Here is a 17885-nt window from a genome sequence, read left to right as displayed (position 1 = left end):
ATGAAGGCAAAAACTTAAACCTTAATTGTGATCATTTGATAACATCCTCAAAATGTCATATTACCATAATCGTGTGAAGTTGTTCGCCGACATTCAACAATCAGTGAATGAAAAAAATTGTCTGACAAAGAAGTAGATACTCTTTATCTTTTAAACTATGGGCTTGATTTAGCTCAAATGAATTTGGTTAATAAAAATAAATAAATAAATAAACAAACAGACAAAAAGCAAAAACAAAACGTGAATTACATGCTGTAAGACCATTTCAAAAGTAGAATAAACTTAAAAATCTAATTAGCCTAACTGTGCAGTGAAAAATTACCTGATTGGAAGGCCACAAAAACACTTTATGAGAACGGAGGAACAAAAACTACATCTCCCAGGTTGCACTGCGCAAGTTGAAAGGTCGAAGACGTCAAACTCATGCTGCCAGAACAACAACAAACCACTGAATAAGCCATTGAATAAGCCAAACGTTAACTTTGCGTTTACTTTTAGTATTTTTTGTGTGGGTACTGTAGCTTATTGTCGGAAGACATGTCTGGAAAGACCAAGAAAATCCTAGAGATGGACCTGTATGGTTTACTCGGCATTGAAATCACCGCTACATCGAAAGAGGTTTGTAAATGGGCTAGCTGTTAAGCTAATAGCTTTTAGTTAGCTGGTGTTGTTCTTACATATATGCCAGGCTTGATAATGCTGCTATAGCAGAAAGTCCGTCCGACTTTTAGTATAAACATGTATTAAAGAACAGTTGTATGTGTGTATGGAGTGATTGTACTTGTGTGGGGGCAATATTGCTTGCAGGCAGAAGGCTATATTAGCTTGCTACCACAGTATGAAGCTTGAAGAGATGTGTGCAGTTGTGCCTAATGTGCGTGTATAATACCGACAAGTGGCAGGAAAGTAAAGCGAGGACTCGTGTGTTTAGTTCAATGAGACCCTAATAAGTATAACAGACAGACAAACCGGCTAATGCCTGAATCATAAAGGTGTGATACACCAAAAAGACCACTGAGTGGCGACGCTGCATCAATTAAGTCCTGGTATGTGTGAGTCTAAAAGTCTGGGGCCACAACTCGAGGTAACTTTTATTTTAACCATCAGTTAACCTGTCAGCCATTAATCCTTCGGTTTAAAAACGTCAGTATCTGAAAAATGCCTGTCACTCTTTTGCAGAGCTCAATGAGATGTCATCTGATTGCCTGCATTTCAATGCTTACAATAATATAAAAATGAGAAAAGCACTAAGTAATCATAATGTAGAAGCTGAAATAAAATAAGAAAACCCTATAGCTTTGAGTGTGCAAACTCAGTGTGTATTGTTATCAGGTAGGGGTAAACTGTGGTAGTATGTCATGAGCCCTGGAAAGTGAATGGGCAGAAAATGCTGGAGCTCCTATTTTTCCAAAGGTAATGTTTTACACACCTCTTCATACTACAAACAGAATTTTGCCTGAATGACATTTTGTGCCCACATGGATTTCGAACCAACTCTGGGATGGTCCCTCGGCTCTCTTCTTCTTTTGCCAGTTCAGAGTGGTTCACCATGATATCCTGAATCCAGCCTTTTCCTCACCACCACCTCTCTTCCCTGTTTCCAGCATCTCTAATCCACAGGCCCGAAGGGAAATTAAGATCGCTGCCAAAACGAGGGAGGAAGTTAATTTCTTAATTGGATTTCAAAGTCCTATCCTCCCCTGTGGATTATCTCGGAGGAAATTAGCGGTTGTGGCTCGGGTACAATTGAGACCCCACAATGCAGCAGGCTGGTCTTTGAGGTCTGTTGATGGTCGAGAGAGATAGTGATGGTTTGTGTATGTGCGTGTGTGTGCAGTGCATTGAGTCTGGTGGGACTCGAAAATCAATCAAGTGTGTGAAGACAGATGTCATCAAATGGTCTGCTTTTCCCAGTTGTTCGCTCCGCTGCTCGACCACCACCATCAGGCATGTTGTTTATCACAGACAAAGAGGAAGAAACTCATCCCAAAGCCTGTTTATGTGGGCTTAGCCACAGCTTGTAAAACATTGCCTTGACGTAGAGGATCTGCATCCTGCATCTCCTCCTGGTTCTATTTAGCATCTCTTTCTGTTATCAATGCAGATGTCCTTCGTCTGAGATCGGCTGGCTGATAAATGCTAGGGAAACTGGCATGTCAGGCTCTGTGATTTAATGACTATGGATGTGTTTGGTTTGCTTTATCCCGTCACTGCTCAGGGGGGTTGTTGCTGAGGGCTAGCCGCGATTTAAAGAGTAATGCTCATGCATATCAGCAGGGCTTAGGTAATAATTGACTCAGTGTGTTTTTTTTACCTACCACAGATTGCTTGGTGAAACTATGTCGTCAGCCAAGACCACACAACAGCTCTTGTGGTTCATTCAGCTACTTAAATTGTAGTGTACCTGATGTGCTGTAACGTATGTTCCAACTACAAGCTTGGGTGATGCACTTTCACACAGAGCATCCATGTTGGGTAATAGCGCATTGAAAGCTCAGTGCACCCATTGATGAGTTTTGAGTGTCTGCTTGTTTGGGGCAGGTAGACTGGGATTGTTATTGCATTATACGCTTGAGGCGTATAAGAAGTGATGCAACCTGTGGTCATCAGGTGTGTTCAATCTGCAAACATCAGACAACATTGCCCAGAAGTTTAATGGATTGATGATTTAAATAAAAACCTGAATTATACATTTGTTAGTTAGTAGGGGTGGGTTTGATTTAAGGAAATCAATTCGATATTCTGGCACAAAATATCAATATGTTCTATTAAAACTGCCAGTTTGACTTATCCGAGGCAATACTTAATACATTTTTGTGGTGTAAACTAATAGTCACCCACAGCTGCATCCTTCGTTCAAACATTTTAACTCCATCTAACTGGCCTTTGTTAATGTATGGCTCTTTAATAATGGAAAGATGGCACACATGGACATGGACTAGTGTGTCTGATAAAGAGTCACTCATGCACTCTTAACTTTGTTTCACCTCATGTCAAATTCTGTGAAACTGGTACTACAGTGCAGTGAGTAAGTACATAATTCCTGCACTTGGCATTTTTAGGGCTGTTTTCCATTCTTCAGTTAGACAGATACTGTGTATTATCTTTGGGTGATTATCTTGCATTGTATCAATTATCCCAGAACCACTGTATAGTGATACTATAATTATCGTGAAGAACCTGTTGTGAATTTATCATATTGTGAGTTACTCTGTCATTCCCACCCCTATTAGTTAGCGTGGAGCCATTAGTTTTGTTGACAGTCCAAATTAATCCAAATAATTTCATCTTGACACCATTCCATTAAAAGGTAATGTAGGAAAATTAATTCCCAGTTTGAATGGAAGTTTGGTCAGATTAATATGCACCTTAAGGACATGGAAAGTCACTTCCAGTGTCTTGCTCATCTTTTTATTGTATCCACTTTTATTCGTACTATTATCTCATCTTTTCGTCATGTGTTCATATCCTTTTTGCTCCTCCTTTCCTCTCCCTGTTCTGCCTGTTATTATTTTCCACAAGCTGATAATGTCCCATAAATAGCAGAGTGTTGTAATTAAGGAGGATGAGCCCATGGCAGATCAGGCATCTAATCAGCTACACAGGCTAGGGGCCCTACCCGGGCAGTGCTGCGGCTGCACCAGGACCAGTTTGTCAACTGTAATTGGCACCAAAGACTGATGTAATGAGGACAAGATGTGGGCATGTAGTTAAGAATGTGGCAGACAGGGATCAGGGAGGCACACATAGGCTGTTTTGGCCAGGCACTAAACATTAGGCTACTGTTGGCCTCCTGCTGCACAATCAGAGTCTTCCGTTGAGGAAACTGAATCGTGGGAAATAGTTGAGGTTTATGCAATTCACTTTGTCTCGCGCGAAAAAGACACGAAAAATGTGTACGCGTTAATCTAAAAATAATTTGAACTGGAAGAGACAGAAGACACAGCAGAATTAAATACCAACATGTTTGTAAGCTCAAGGGACAGCAGTTAGTTTTACTCCAGGAGTTCTTATGGCTTTCTCTTCGCATGGTCTTACTCATAATTGATTGAAGAGCCAATCCTAAAAGGTCACAGTGAGCTGCACAGCGATAATTGCTACAGTAATTGACTGGATTAGTCCTGTAAGAAGATGCTTCGCTCTCTCTGAGAGCTCTTATCCACATATGTGCTCACCTCTTCAGAAGTTGGCCTGGTTTGACTTCTAGTTTGTAGGGGCTTCACGATCTTCCAGCATCAATTAAGGCTTGCGTGTTAGGGCATTGATGGGAGTAATCATGTATTATTTAACAAAACGGCACTGGAAGCGCAGTAGAGACAAGATATCGTGAAGGATGCAAAAGAGAGTGAAGAGGGAAAGATGGGAGGAGGAGATGGAGAGAAAAATATCAGAGGGACTGCGAAGGTAATTAGCTGAAATGTAGGGAAGTATGTGTGTTAACGAGGGCTTTAACTGAACTCAGTGAGACATGGGTGATGACGTGCAACATGGCTGCTGTTGACCAGGACCGCATCAGTGATGACATGTTGTGCTTGTGAAGCGGATCAGTTGGCCAGACTTTTGTCCTGCCAATGTCAAACATCTGCCTAATTTACAGCAGATGTGGAGACTTGTTTATCTTGTCAGCTGGCTTCAGGTGATGAAGAACATGAGAAGCACAGAGTGTGAACCGAGGACAAGACCTTAGCTCTTACAGAACTATCACAGTGTTTTTCAGTGGTAAAAAGACCTCCAATCTGCATTCAAACTGCATCACCTCACAAAAATTATGCAACAGTAGCAGTTATATTATACAAGTTTATTAGTTTGTGGCCTGATACGTATTTGCTCGTGATTCAAGATGCCAATCAGAAATCTTGATTTAAGTCACTTGAGACATTTCCTGAACATACATGCCGTGTCCCCTATAAATCTGATGAAAGGGTGACAAATGGTGGAAGTTTGAGATTGCAGTTATTAAAACGCTGCAGGGCAGGCTTTGTGATTATGAGAAAACTTTGTGATTTGTCTCATTCCTTCTTTAAATAGAATTAAACTAGCTGAAGTGACTTTGTTCACCCTTGTGAAGCCTGAAACCCATTTTTTCCTGCTCACAGCTTCAATTTGGCTTCTTCTTCTTCCTTCTGTTGAGTGCAAGCAGGCTTGAACCGTCAAATTGCTACTCCAGGCTATATTTATAATTCATTTTTTATGTCATATGGAAATTAGGAAAGATGAACTTTATTGATATGTTTTTAGAGAAAGCTATTTTTCAAACACACAGCCTGCATTTTGAAATGCTCTGCAAAAAAATACACAACATTGTATCTGAAGAGCACATTCGTAGTCTTTTTAAGCAGACCCTCAATCTCTGTGTTCTATCAAAACACTGATGGGGCTGTGCAAGGCAGGGAGTTCTCCAATTGTTCTCACTTCTTTCATCCTCTTCTTAGAGAATTGGGCAAAGCTGTGATAGTGAGCACAGAGAAAAGAAAAGGGAGAAACAGTGAGTAAGAGTAACAAAAGAGGACTAGACTTAGGCCAACATTAAGCATATGTGTTCGGAGTCCGTCCGCACCTTTGTGCTCATATCGATGTGTAGGAACACTCTGTTTGCCAGGCAGCCAGACTAAACATCTCTAAATGAACTCTAGTCTCTCAAAGGCCTCTCATGAACCAAGTGCTCATTTGCTATTGGGACTATAGGGAGAAAAAATCCTGATGTCAAGGAGATGTGACATTTGGGGCTGTCTAATCTCACTGGTGGTTTGCTGCTTCATATATTTGTATAAATGTTCAGCTGTCGTACCTTAGACAGAGGGCAGCCTAATGTGTCTAGGTTGACTGTCATGGAGACTCATTGAAGTTGCTGTTTAAATGGCTGGGACACTGATGGATTACACCGCTCTGCTCAGTTTCCTCAGAGTTGAGATTTGTTTCCCCCCAGCAAAGTCAGCTCTGTGTCTTTTGGCGTGTCATCGCAAGATAAAATTGTGCAAAACAACACGCAAGGAAGAACTGCAAATGCCAGAAGGCAAATGCGTCCAATGCAAACGTTTCCCAGACATGAAAAAAGGAGCTCCCGAATTCTGTGGCCCGTGGCATACTGGCAGGAGACTTGAAGGGGGGTATGTGAATACACGCAGAATGTTGGCATGGCTGATTAAGACTGGCGAGAAAATGTATGTTAGTGTGTGTGTTTGCGTCTAAGGGGGTGTTTGTGCCAAATTCATAGCATGCGATGCATATATGAGCGTGTGTGCAGAAAGATTCAGCACTGCACTCTGCAGCCCCCTCTGGTCTCCACGGAACGTTTTCCTGCTTCCCTTCTCCCTCCAGAGGAGCAGAGATCTAATGAAAACCACCTTGTCATTAACCGGTCCCTAGAAGGACCAATGAATGGTTAACATTCCGAGCATTGACCCAGAGTTAAAAAATCAGCTATAACTAAAACCTCATATGACATTACAATACTCCAAAGTATTGTTTAGTTTTTCCACTTTGGTTCTCTTAACCCCCCAAAAGTTTTGGCTAGCGGCCTAAGATATTAATGGCGGCCTTCTCAGATTTGTTATAGACAATGGCACTCTGTTTGTGTATGTTATTCTAACATTTTTAAAGTTTGAATAAAGCTGGACTAATGCGAGGCTGCAACTGAGGCCACATTTATCTTGCAAACTGGCAATGGGAGTAGTTGATAGTTAGGAATTCTTGTGCGGGTAATTCACAGTGCAGTATGTGCTGCAGTGGTTAGATTACACTAACAACATGTCAAAGGGACATGAGGCAGAGGATTGGCTCAGGTGTTGATTTGATACAAACAATGCAGTCCCCCTCCTTTTTTTTTTTTTTTATTTTAAACGTAGAGCACATTTCACCCCTTGTGCTTTCATGGTAGACCGTTACCATGACTTTGGTTTTCCAGGCCAAGGATGACAGGATTAAAGATAACAGGAGAGTGAGAATTGAACTTTCACATGGCTGTAATCTGTGCTTAAGAGGATGATTCCTTCTCTCTGTTTCGTCATCAACATTTTCCACTCACCAGATCTCAAGGGGTTCTTCTGTTTTTCTCCTAGATCAAGAAAGCTTATCGACAGAAAGCCCTGACATGCCATCCAGACAAGAACCCAGACAACCCAAAAGCAGGTGAGTGAGTGAGCTTGTTAATGTGTGCGTCTCTTCAGCTTCTTTCCATTCTGAGCCACAGTCCGCTGTCAGTCACACAGAATAACTGGAATAAAATTTATGACTTGTTTCAGCAATTTCTTTATTGATTTTTGAAAAATTAGGGTTAATCACCTAACTGAGTAGCCTCCAAATGTTCATGACCAAAAAATGAAGATTTCCATATAGTGCTCAGTAAGTTATACCGAGCCAGACAGCCTAGCCGCAGCCCTTTAGTAGGAATTCTCTCCTGTCGACTTTCTAGACAGACAGGACCAGCCAGCATCCACCAGCACCACCATCACCAAAAGTGTTTCCACGCTCCATCCCTCCTTGGTTTTATGAGTCCTTCTGCGGCCTGTCGCCAAGCAGCATGTCAATAATTAGACCAGAAAATCTCAATATAGCTTTTTGTCAGGAGAGGGGAGAAAAAAAAGGTACCTTGGACAAAAGGCTGGTCATGAAGCATGTTTTCGAGTGAGGTTTATGTGGTTGCTGGATGGTTCAGACAATTCTTGATTATGTCAGGGGAAAAAAAAAACTGGGAAATTGGTTGGGCTGGGGGAGTTGAGAGGGATAATACAAAAGCAGGGGGTCGGTTTCCCAGAAATGGAAAAGAAGTGGTTTGGAGGGCCTCAACACTTGAACCCTCACATGGACAGACTTGGTTTCTATCGCACGAGAGCGGAGCAAGTCTTGGGACTTGCTGGCCCTCAGGGGACGGTTGTGTGCAAGTAAGAGGTGATCTGGGGGTCATGATTTCTAACTGACTGAACGCACCCCCCAGTAGTCCCTCACTTTCCACAACCCCCCATGTTGTGACACTCTGAGCTGCCCAGTGGGCATGGCAGGTCTCCCCCAGTTGGATTTCACTCCAGCACATTATATGCGTGCAGGTAACCTGACCGCCTCTGCTGGCAGCGTGATCTCCAGAGCCTCCTGTTAGTGTGCACTGCCAGTCCCCACAGGGAGTAACAGTATCGGATCGTTAGGCCTCCCATAAGTGAATGATTAAGCCTGGCTAGTATAGTGCAGTACTGTGGTGGTTGTGTGATGGGGAGTGGGGTTGTGGTCTCCCTGTGTACATTTGTGTGTGCGTGTGTTAGATGACAACTGGGGAGGTGGAGTCTCGCGTGGTAGTGGTGATTGCGGCAGCGGCCCCTCGAGGTGCTCTAATGGAAGATAGATGGAGAGGCCAAGGGTTTTGTGAGGGAATGCACGGCTGTGTCATTGGAGGAAACGGGTTTCGTGAGACTAACGGCTTTCAGAGCATAAATGTCTAAGTTTGCCTCAGCCCTGTGTCCCAGCTTCATTCTGAAGATATCATGCTGAGCTCATAGTACTTCTTTTGGCATTAGCCCCCTGTAGCTGTCATGTTCACTTTACTCTCTTCACATCAAAATTACTCTCTTTTCAATCTCTTTAAAATCCAGGTGTCAATCTGACTGAAGATCTCTGTGTCGAAACTTTGGGAAATCGTAGCCTTAATTTTGTTTTTAGAGACACAATATACATAGTTGTAGTTTAAACATTAAAAAATGCAGAGATATCTAGTGAAGTTAGAATGCCATCTCTTAATATTGCTCTGTTCCTATAAAGGCATTAGTCCAATTGTAGGTGAGGCATCCACAGTTTGTTACGTACTGATGCCTCTCGCCCTTCTGCTTCACACCTCAGCTGTCGCTCCCATTACCTGCCATGTTTTCATCGTTCTGTTCCATTCTCTTGGTCGCGGAGGATGTATTGTGTATATATTCATATGTATTCTGGTTCCCATTTCAATGCTGCTCTTTTTCAGCATTCCCCTAGATCCAGGGTTTGAAAACCATATCCTCCCAATGTTCCAAAGCTCTTGTGCTAATGTTGTAAACTATACCAACGTTTCCCCAGTGCGACAAGCTCCAGACGGGACCGCTAGCTCTGCAGGCCTATCTTAGCCCAGGGAAGCTACAGTTTGCAGCACTTAGTAGTTATGCTAGTGATATGCTGCTCCCTATTTGTGGCCAATTCTTATATATTTTACCTTTTTTAAAGCTTGTATTCAACATGCACGACATTGTTTCCTGAAGCAAAAATATACCAAAAAAACCCCAAACCCTAAAGTGGAACCGCGTCTCTGTTTGTATTCGGTAACAGAATTGTCCGTTTTCTCACCTTCCTCTTCTCTTTCTTCTTCTAGCGGAGCTCTTCCACCAGTTGTCCCAGGCCCTTGAGGTGCTAACTGATGCTGCTGCCAAGGTAAAACCAACAGTGCCTCCAAACTTGTCATAGAAGTGCTGATATACGCTCACACGCACACTGAAACAAGTCCTCCTGGTGTCAAATACTGTTTTCAGGCTGCCTACGATAAGATTTGTGCTGCCAAGAAACAAGCAGAAGAAAGAAACAGGAAACTAGATGACAAGAGGAAGAAAATTAAGCTTGGTGAGTCACTTTGCAGTTCTCAAAGCTTTTGGAGGCTCAAGATGTACTTTTTATTAAAAATGGTTGGTATTAGATTTTGATTATATCTATTTAAAGATATATTCTATTTTTGTCATTCATTATTCCAGTATTACCACAAGGACTGAGAGTTTTTTTTAAGTGCTAAGGATAGCTGCATGGATTGTACATCATGAAATGAAATAAGAGCAGCTTTTAGAGAGAATTAAATTCATTTTGAATTAATTTGGTATGTGGTTTTGTTGGCTACATAGTGGAAAAGAGATTCAATATGAGTAAATGAAGGACAAACAGACTCGTGTGTGTGTGTGTGTGTGTGTGTGTGTGTGTGTGTGTGTGTGTGTGTGTGTTTTGCTACTCTGACAGACTTGGAGGCCAGAGAGCGACTCGCAGAAGCTCAGAGCCAGGAGGAAGTGCAGATCACAAGGACACTTGAGGAAGAGGTAAGAGAATTTAAAGAAACCATACAACAGATGCAACTGCACCAAACACTGCCTGAAGAAGATGAGAAAAAAAAACTATGCTATAGGCTTCAGCTTGTACTGGGAAAAAGGTGGTCCTGTGAATCCAGGAAACGTTGAAGGTGCTTTTATTCTGTTTTTTGTCACATTTCTGATTGAGTTGAAAGATTTGGGTCAGGAAAAAAAGAGGATTTTTCCCCCTGACATATGATAATTATCAGTAAGGCCATTAGGTGATATTGCATGACTTGATGCACTTTGTTCAGAACGTCAGTGATAAATAAAAATGGTGTGCATGCCTACACTATGAGTCATGGCATGTGCTCAATGGGCTTAATGCATGCAAATACCGAGGCGTGGAAGAAGGTGATGACCAGTAGGTGGCACTGTTTCATTTTCTGTCTCATCCTGAGGTGTTACTGCCTTAACTAAAGAAATAAGGTGGTCTGCATACTCTCCTGGAAAAACTGAAAAGCAGGTGATGAACTACATCTGTGCCTAATGAAGAGTAATGATGCATAATTTGCTGTTCTTCAAAACCACTATGTCTGTCTGTGCACATCACCGTATCGTACGTGTCTGTTTCCAACCAGATTGCCCGTTTGAGAGAGGAGGGATCCAGGCAGCTTGAGGAGGAACAGAGGCTCATCAAAGAGCAGATCCAGAGGGAAAGAGAAGCACAAGAGCAACAAGCAGGAGGCTACGCTCACACATGTACGTCCACTTCCAAGATATAACCCAGTCCAGTCCGCTCCAGCCAAGGTTAAGCAAAGCGGTTCTTTGCTGTTCTGCCAAGTGAAGCCCTTTTACCACCCCGAAAGCCTTAGCTCAATAAACTTCTATTCCTCCTAACCATCATCCTGTCAGTCCAGCCACAGCAGTCACCAGGCCCCCTGTGGTTTACCAAATATTATTCACATAAAAAACAACAATAACTCAATGTATATTTCCATCAATGTTTTGCTTCAAAACACTTTGAATAGGTCTATTTTAGTTTATTGGCAGTAACAGTGGATTGCCTTGCTCACACATCCATCAAACTTTTAACCTCTTGAAAATATTTCTGTATTAAAGCCCTCAGGCTCTCCGTTGTGGAGACATGAAGAAATTAAGAGCCTTGTGAAATAAGACGATGGAAGTGTGGGTATTAAAGGGAACGACTGATTCCTGGCGCTAGACTAGACCCCTTTTTGTGGCTGGACAATTACTCATGCATAGTCAGCACGTCTTTTGAGTCTCTTCCATTTGCATGCAGTCAGGCCTCCCCAGACCTCCTCTGGATCAGTATTCTCTGTTCCATCTTGAAAAGCAGTGGATCATCAGACTGTAGCAAGAGCCATACTTTAACCATGTGACAGCCAATTTAAAGTTGCTATCCATCTGCACAAGTCCCTGGTCTGCTATCTTCAAGTGACATATTTGGACTCATCTTTGTCTCATATCTCCCCTCATGTTTTTTCTCAGACTCAGGAGGAGACAGATGTTCCAAGAGCAATGTGACCCCAAAACTGAAGGTAAGGTTTTCAGCTATGGGGTTTTTTAGACAGCGGATGGGACTGGGAAGAGAGGTTGGGATGATTATTCTTGGCAGATAACACTGGAGGATGGAAAAGAAGAGGACGAGGAAGAGATGGGGGGGGGTCTCCAGCATATTCAGAAGGAACTGCTCAATTTGAGTGAAAGTACAGGCAGCTCCCCAGAGAGGATTTTAATAAAACTTTGGACATTTGTAATTCATTATTTGGAGACCACATACGCTGTCTGACCACTGAGTGAACAGACTGTCCTAACGCCCATTCCTCCAGAGCGGGCCCGACGTCGTCAGGAGACCTGTAACTATGCCAAGAGAGGGCTTATTATATTTCCTCCTGGAAATGGCCTAGCCCGCGCAGACACTAGGGATGTTAGCTAATGTGTTTAGACATTAAATCTGGTTTTAAAATTTGATAGCCATCTAGTGCAGCATTGTATTACCCGACATTTATGTATTCAGTTAGAAAAACAAACAGCAGCCGTAAGACTGACAGTATCATGGGTCATGTTCAAGGACATGGGAACATTACTACATAGATCTATTCCAAAGGCTGTGTCTACTATGAAAATACTTTTTTGTCCTTTGGATTCTTTTTCTTTTCTTTCTGTTTTATTTTGTCGTCTCTAGACTCAGATCGACCACAGCGTTTTTGTTAGATGTTTCTGTCCAGTCAAATTAATATCCCATTTTGAATCTGTCTCAAAATGATCATTATATTTAAGATAAAACTTGATTTGTAGATTAAACAAATAATCTTATTATAGCTCTGGAAGTTTGAAGGTAAGTGGACATCAAAAGCAGAAAGAGACATTTAATTTGATTCCACTATCATCTTTCCTGTCTTTACATTTAATGAAAGTGGGAACAGGAGAAGCACATCATGGAGAAAGATTAATGGCTAAGAAGGTTATCGTCAAAGACAGGACACTGCTCTTGGAAGGAGAATGTATATTTTCTACCATAATTGTTGGTAAAAGAGGCTAAGTAGACATGGAAGTTCCCAGAAATCCTGCTTCCCTGACAGTGAACAGAATGCTGGAACTGAATCAACACTTAGTGCTTGCCATTTATAATCTTACTTTAAGGAGTCAGTGTGATATTGGCTAGACTCTGCTGTACTTTGTACTTGGTTATGAGAAGTTGCACAATATCTCTTTTAAGGAGTACGGGAACTCACATCAGCTTTTAGTGAGAGGATTCCAAGCAAGTAAAAAAAAAAATGGTAAACTGTCTTGTTGATTTTTGTGATAGCTGTTCATTTGAGCTGTTGAGCTCTTATGCAGAGGATAGTTGTATGGCAATGTCTAAAACCGCATTTACACAGAACAATATGGCAAAAATCAAGACTTAAGTAAAGACACAGAAACATTGTTACACAAGCAAGTAAGTTAACCACAGCTCCAACAAAGATGCAACTCATCCAGAGGACGACTTCCTCTCAGTCTGCCCACGACAGAGTACCTTGGGCATGGACCTGCTTTGGATTACTTTGTCATTATTGTGTCTGGGGCTTAATTCTGTAGCTTTCACCCTTTTTAGCTGTCCGACACCCTCTGTAACAATGGAAATTGACTGCAGATTTCACAGGTGGTGCCTGCGTGATCTTCCAAGAGCTTAACAATCAGATTCCTCCAGTTTGACCTGGTGGTTATGGCAATCATGGTGTCAACATTGCCAAGTCTTCCCGGCCTGCTTTGTTTCCACTTGTGCCCTGCCGATTAGACATTATCATGCACCTTTTCAATTATTAACAGTCCTCACAATTGAAAGGCCCCTCTCCCCTCTGTCTTTATTCTCATTGCAGCTAAAGTGGAAATGTAAAAAAGATGATGACATGAATGGAGGCTACTCTCAGGATGTTCTTCTCAGACTTCTACAAAAGGTACACATGCTGGAAATCAGCTGCAGTTTTTACAGGAATTTTGCATCAGTGTGATGAATTACAGTCTTTAATTGAATAAATAAACCAAAAACAGACATTCCCTTCTGGGTATTTAATCTATGAATTGTTCTGAATTATATTTTGCGGAAATGTATTATATCAGGCTATACAAATTGCTATGCAATATGAAATTGTATATAATGTGTCATAATTAGTTTATATACTGATGAATTAGATCCTTGCTGCCCCAAAGCAGAGCTCCACTCTTCCTGCAGAGTCCGGCCATATTTGAGGTCTGCATGACATCAGCACTGTAGATTGTTTTATTCTTCCCCTTAAACAAGGCCCATTAAGTTTTGTTGCAGTGAAAGTGCTGAGGGCAATGTTGTAGTGCCCTTTTAAAGCCATGCACGCCATTGTTTGTGCCCCTCTTACCAGGTGATTAAGAAGTGCCAAGGGAGGCATTAGGAAATGTGCTCTTCTCATGCAACCCAGTACCACCTTATGCTATGATCCGTCACTAGGGCTTTTTGGTGGGGCATACGTTAGCCTAAAACAAGGATAGTGCAAGTGTCACTGACGTCAAGCTGGGTGGAACAAGGGTTCCTCTGCACGAACTCAATCACTGTGAAAGGAGAGGTTGGAGGGCTGCGTCCAGATGACGACTGTGGGAAATAAAAGTGTTTTTTACATTCTTAAGCAAAGGGAATACATTATAGAAAAACATTTGAGATGGCAAGCACCATTGGCTGACCGTTTATAGTTTGGGCAAGTAGAAATAGCCACCGCTGTGTGGGAAAGCAAGTGTGCTTCTGATGTGTACGTGTGCAGACTTGTGTACTTTGGCTGCTCAAAATAATATGTCTTCTTTTAAGGGGGAAAAAAAATATTAATATATTTATATTTTATGAAACAGAGGCCTTTTGAGAGTCTCCTTTGTCACTGTTGGCATGCTCCAGAGTGTCCCTAGCAAGTATTAGCATTCCTGGACTTTCCCGTTCCCAGAAAGCTACATTTTTACGGAACGAAATTGTCAAAGGCCACTTCCCTCCTGCTCTTTGCTCCCAAGCCCCTGCTTTAGGTGGGAAGGGGTTAATGAAGAAGGCCTCAGTGATAGGTGCTACAAGCCTTGAAGAATTCAGAAAAGCCATTGCTCTGCTAAGAGCTGCTAAGACATGTTTCTAATCTCCCTCCGCCTCTCTCTTGGACAGAGATTAGGAAATGACTGAGACACTCTTCTCCCTGCTTCCCTTTTAGGCCAACCTTTCCTCCCAATTGTGATTTGTGGCTTGTGGCAGGGAGTTGGATAAAAGCCACATCTCATTTCAGCTTCCATGTTAAGATATCGTTCATCAAATGTTGTCACTGCACAAGGAGTAGCTAAAATACGGACATCCAGCATTGCTTCTTAACTCTTGAGAACTAAGAGATGTGACTTGAATGTTCTTTGCACTATTACTGGTTTGGTGCCAAACATACGAACCCTATCATTACAGATTAGGTTTAATAAACCAAACACATATTGTATCCTAACTTTTATTCCAGGACTCTGTTATATTCCCCCATGTTTTGAGTTTTTCATTCTGCGTATGCTTTGTGTTTTCACAGTTATGGGTTGTGTGTGAAAGGAAATACTAATGTGAATGTTCTGCATTTCTCCTCTTCCTCCATTTGACTTTTGTTTTATTCTCCCATTTCTTACCTCTAGTATGGGGATGTTTTGAATGTGATTGTATCGAGTAAGAAGAAAGGAAGCGCTGTGGTTGAATTTGCAACTGTGCGAGCAGCTGTAAGTACCTAACTCTTCTTGAGTCAGTGTCCTCATTCTGTTTGTTCAGTAATGAAAATCTTTTCCAAAGCAGACATTTACATAGAACCACATTTGTTTACCACTCATTGGCCTGGAAGTCTCAGGTTACCTGCTGAGTTTGACTATTACCAAAAATGACACCTGTCATGGACTTCCTAGCTCCGGGACAGTCTCTGCAACCAAAAGTGATGTTTGAGTCATCTGTCGTGTGGAGAGCTGTTTGCTGATGGTTACCATTGAACGGAAGAACTCAAGCCGACTCATTGTTCCACACTGTCTGGATCTTCAGGCCCTTTGTCGCGATGGTGTACTTTTTTGTTGTAGCTTCCTCACCATGACGTGTGGTTTCCTCCCAGAGAACATGTCTGCCGGTCGACGGGGATCTGGGCACAAGTTCTGCGGTTGTGCGTGCCCATCTCCAGGTCCCAGTCTTGCTCTGGGAGTTGGCCCTGTTACAATCCACCTCTGTCCTTGTCTACATGTGGTTTTCATATGTTTATTATTAGAGAGGCACCAATCCACTTTTTATTTCAGTTCCAAACTAGTTCCTATTCCTGAACATGGATATCTGTGGATGTTACCAGAGCTCTTCTTGATATTTTTTTTTATTACTGTTATAATATTGTTATTGTTTTTGATGCTGGTATTATTTGTAATGTTACATGTTAAACCACACAGCATTCCCATTTCAAGCAACATTATGTAAATTCTCTGAATGCAACACCAGTGTCGGACAAATCCCATGTCTGTAACAATTTATCAGATGATTTGTAAGTGCCAAGTTACTTTAGTGCAGAAACGACTGGGTGGAGTGGCTGAGACAGAGACACCATTCACCCTATTACAAGACACTGAACCATCAAAATGTTTTTATAGGCTGTTATTTTAATTGAAAAGTTACATAATGTTGCTTTAAAAAAAAAAAGCAAACCAAACAACAAAAAAGGCTTTTTATGACTTGCAACCCAGATATGTCTGAATCTGACCAGGTGACAAGCATGTGATAACCATACAGAAATAGCCAGTCCTCTTGCTGATAGTAGGTTTCTATATCTAAGTTAAAATGTAATAAGAGATTTTTAAAGACTGCAATATGAAATGGACAATTAGTTACAAGGCCCTATGAAATCTGGAACGGTATATGCATTAGTGACATCATTCAGTCTGATATTCGATCTGTACATACCACAAATAACCAGGCTTAAGATGCGTACAAAAACAAGATCTGCCCTCACATTTTATTTTGTGTTTTTAGGAGCTGGCAGTCAAGAATGAAAGTGGCCTGAGTGACAACCCCTTGAAGATTTCGTGGATTGAAGGACAGCCCGAGGTTATTGCTCCCGCAACTCAACCAGACCTGTTCATGTCTGCGCAGGTATAACCCGAGAATGCATTGCCGTAATTCCCCTCCTCTCTCATTAAGCATGTTGGTCCTATGTTACAAAATCTTCCCATGTACACAGCTTCCAACACAAATGCTATTGTCTAAACACTGTCCCAGTCCCAGAGAGAGAGGTATGTAAACCTCGTGAGGTTTTATTTTAGTATCAGTGGTGCAAATATTCCTCCAGTGCTTTTACTCCCCCCATCTGGCCCAGAACAATGTGTTTGGTTAAATGGATCTTGGTTTATTTGCTTTGGAGTGGCGAGGCGCTGGACCGGCATTGGCCCACAGCCTCTGGTCGGGACGCTCATTAACAGGTCTGACCTGGGAGACCCCAGGAATGCTGAGTTTCACATAGCAACCCAGAAAACGCTGTGTGCAATAATGGTAGCCTGGCACGTCAGACTGACTTTTTTAAAAAAAAAATTTTTTAGCATTTTGATTATGGTGAGTTTAACATCTCTGCAAGTTTTAGGGGGGTATGTGGTTTCTCTTTTTGAATTTGGAAAATGTAAGGCCAAAAGTTTCCTGCAGCTGAAAGATGGCTTTATTGTGAAAAGTTATCTTGAAAAATTTTCCCAGAGATGTGTTGCCTCTTGTGATTTTGTAAATCACAGTAGTTGTATTGCAGTCTCTCTTTTTTTTTTAAATTCATTCTGCACGCCTAATATTTTGTATTTTGCTGCCATTACGCATGCAGACACCAAAGGCCCATTAACTCTTTTCCCATCCAAGGATAATCTCATTTCAGCCCATATCCACAGAGAATCTACAGAGTTTTTCTTTATGATTCGATTAGTATGAAGTAATGCTTTTTTTCCCCCACAGTGTCAGTGTCCATTTTTCTTCTCCTACATGGAGATCTTTACCTATGAGAGATTACAGATCAGTCAACACTTTCTGTCCACTTATGTGTCTCCAGAGCTGCTGCTGAACTGGGTTTCACCCCTTCAGCCCAATGCTGTGTCTCAGACCCCCTCGACAAGGCTATGTGAGACTCAGCCTGCATGCTGGGACTTGTCATACTAATCTCTTTAAATGTTATTATGGTAACCCAGTTTGCCTTACAAAGCTGATTGCTCCATCTTTTTTTATGTCCTGCCCCCGAGAATGAAAACAATACTATGGCTCAGTGATTTTCACATTAGTTCTCAGTGAGAATACTATTCACCAAAGAGGCCCCACATGACATAATGATTCAACCAGTGTAGATTTTGGTAATGTTG

General features: G+C 41.8%; 1 protein-coding gene across 1 annotated transcript in view; it reads left to right on the top strand.

Annotated features, from left to right (window-relative positions):
- The first annotated feature begins 392 nt into the window (after nt 1–392).
- Nucleotides 393–17885, top strand: part of dnajc17 (DnaJ (Hsp40) homolog, subfamily C, member 17) — a 32653-nt gene continuing 15160 nt past the window's right edge. Inside the window, exons 1-10 of the mRNA XM_037072063.1 lie at nt 393–618; nt 7059–7128; nt 9326–9384; nt 9483–9570; nt 9955–10031; nt 10643–10763; nt 11514–11563; nt 13388–13465; nt 15174–15254; nt 16531–16650. Of these exons, the coding sequence (XP_036927958.1) occupies nt 538–618; nt 7059–7128; nt 9326–9384; nt 9483–9570; nt 9955–10031; nt 10643–10763; nt 11514–11563; nt 13388–13465; nt 15174–15254; nt 16531–16650 (825 nt within the window). The 5' untranslated portion in view covers nt 393–537. The remainder of the gene's footprint in view (nt 619–7058; nt 7129–9325; nt 9385–9482; nt 9571–9954; nt 10032–10642; nt 10764–11513; nt 11564–13387; nt 13466–15173; nt 15255–16530; nt 16651–17885) is intronic.

This window comes from Acanthopagrus latus, chromosome 16 (assembly GCF_904848185.1).
Source record: "Acanthopagrus latus isolate v.2019 chromosome 16, fAcaLat1.1, whole genome shotgun sequence".
Taxonomy (NCBI): domain Eukaryota; kingdom Metazoa; phylum Chordata; class Actinopteri; order Spariformes; family Sparidae; genus Acanthopagrus; species Acanthopagrus latus.
This window is presented reverse-complemented; position numbering and strand designations above follow the sequence as displayed.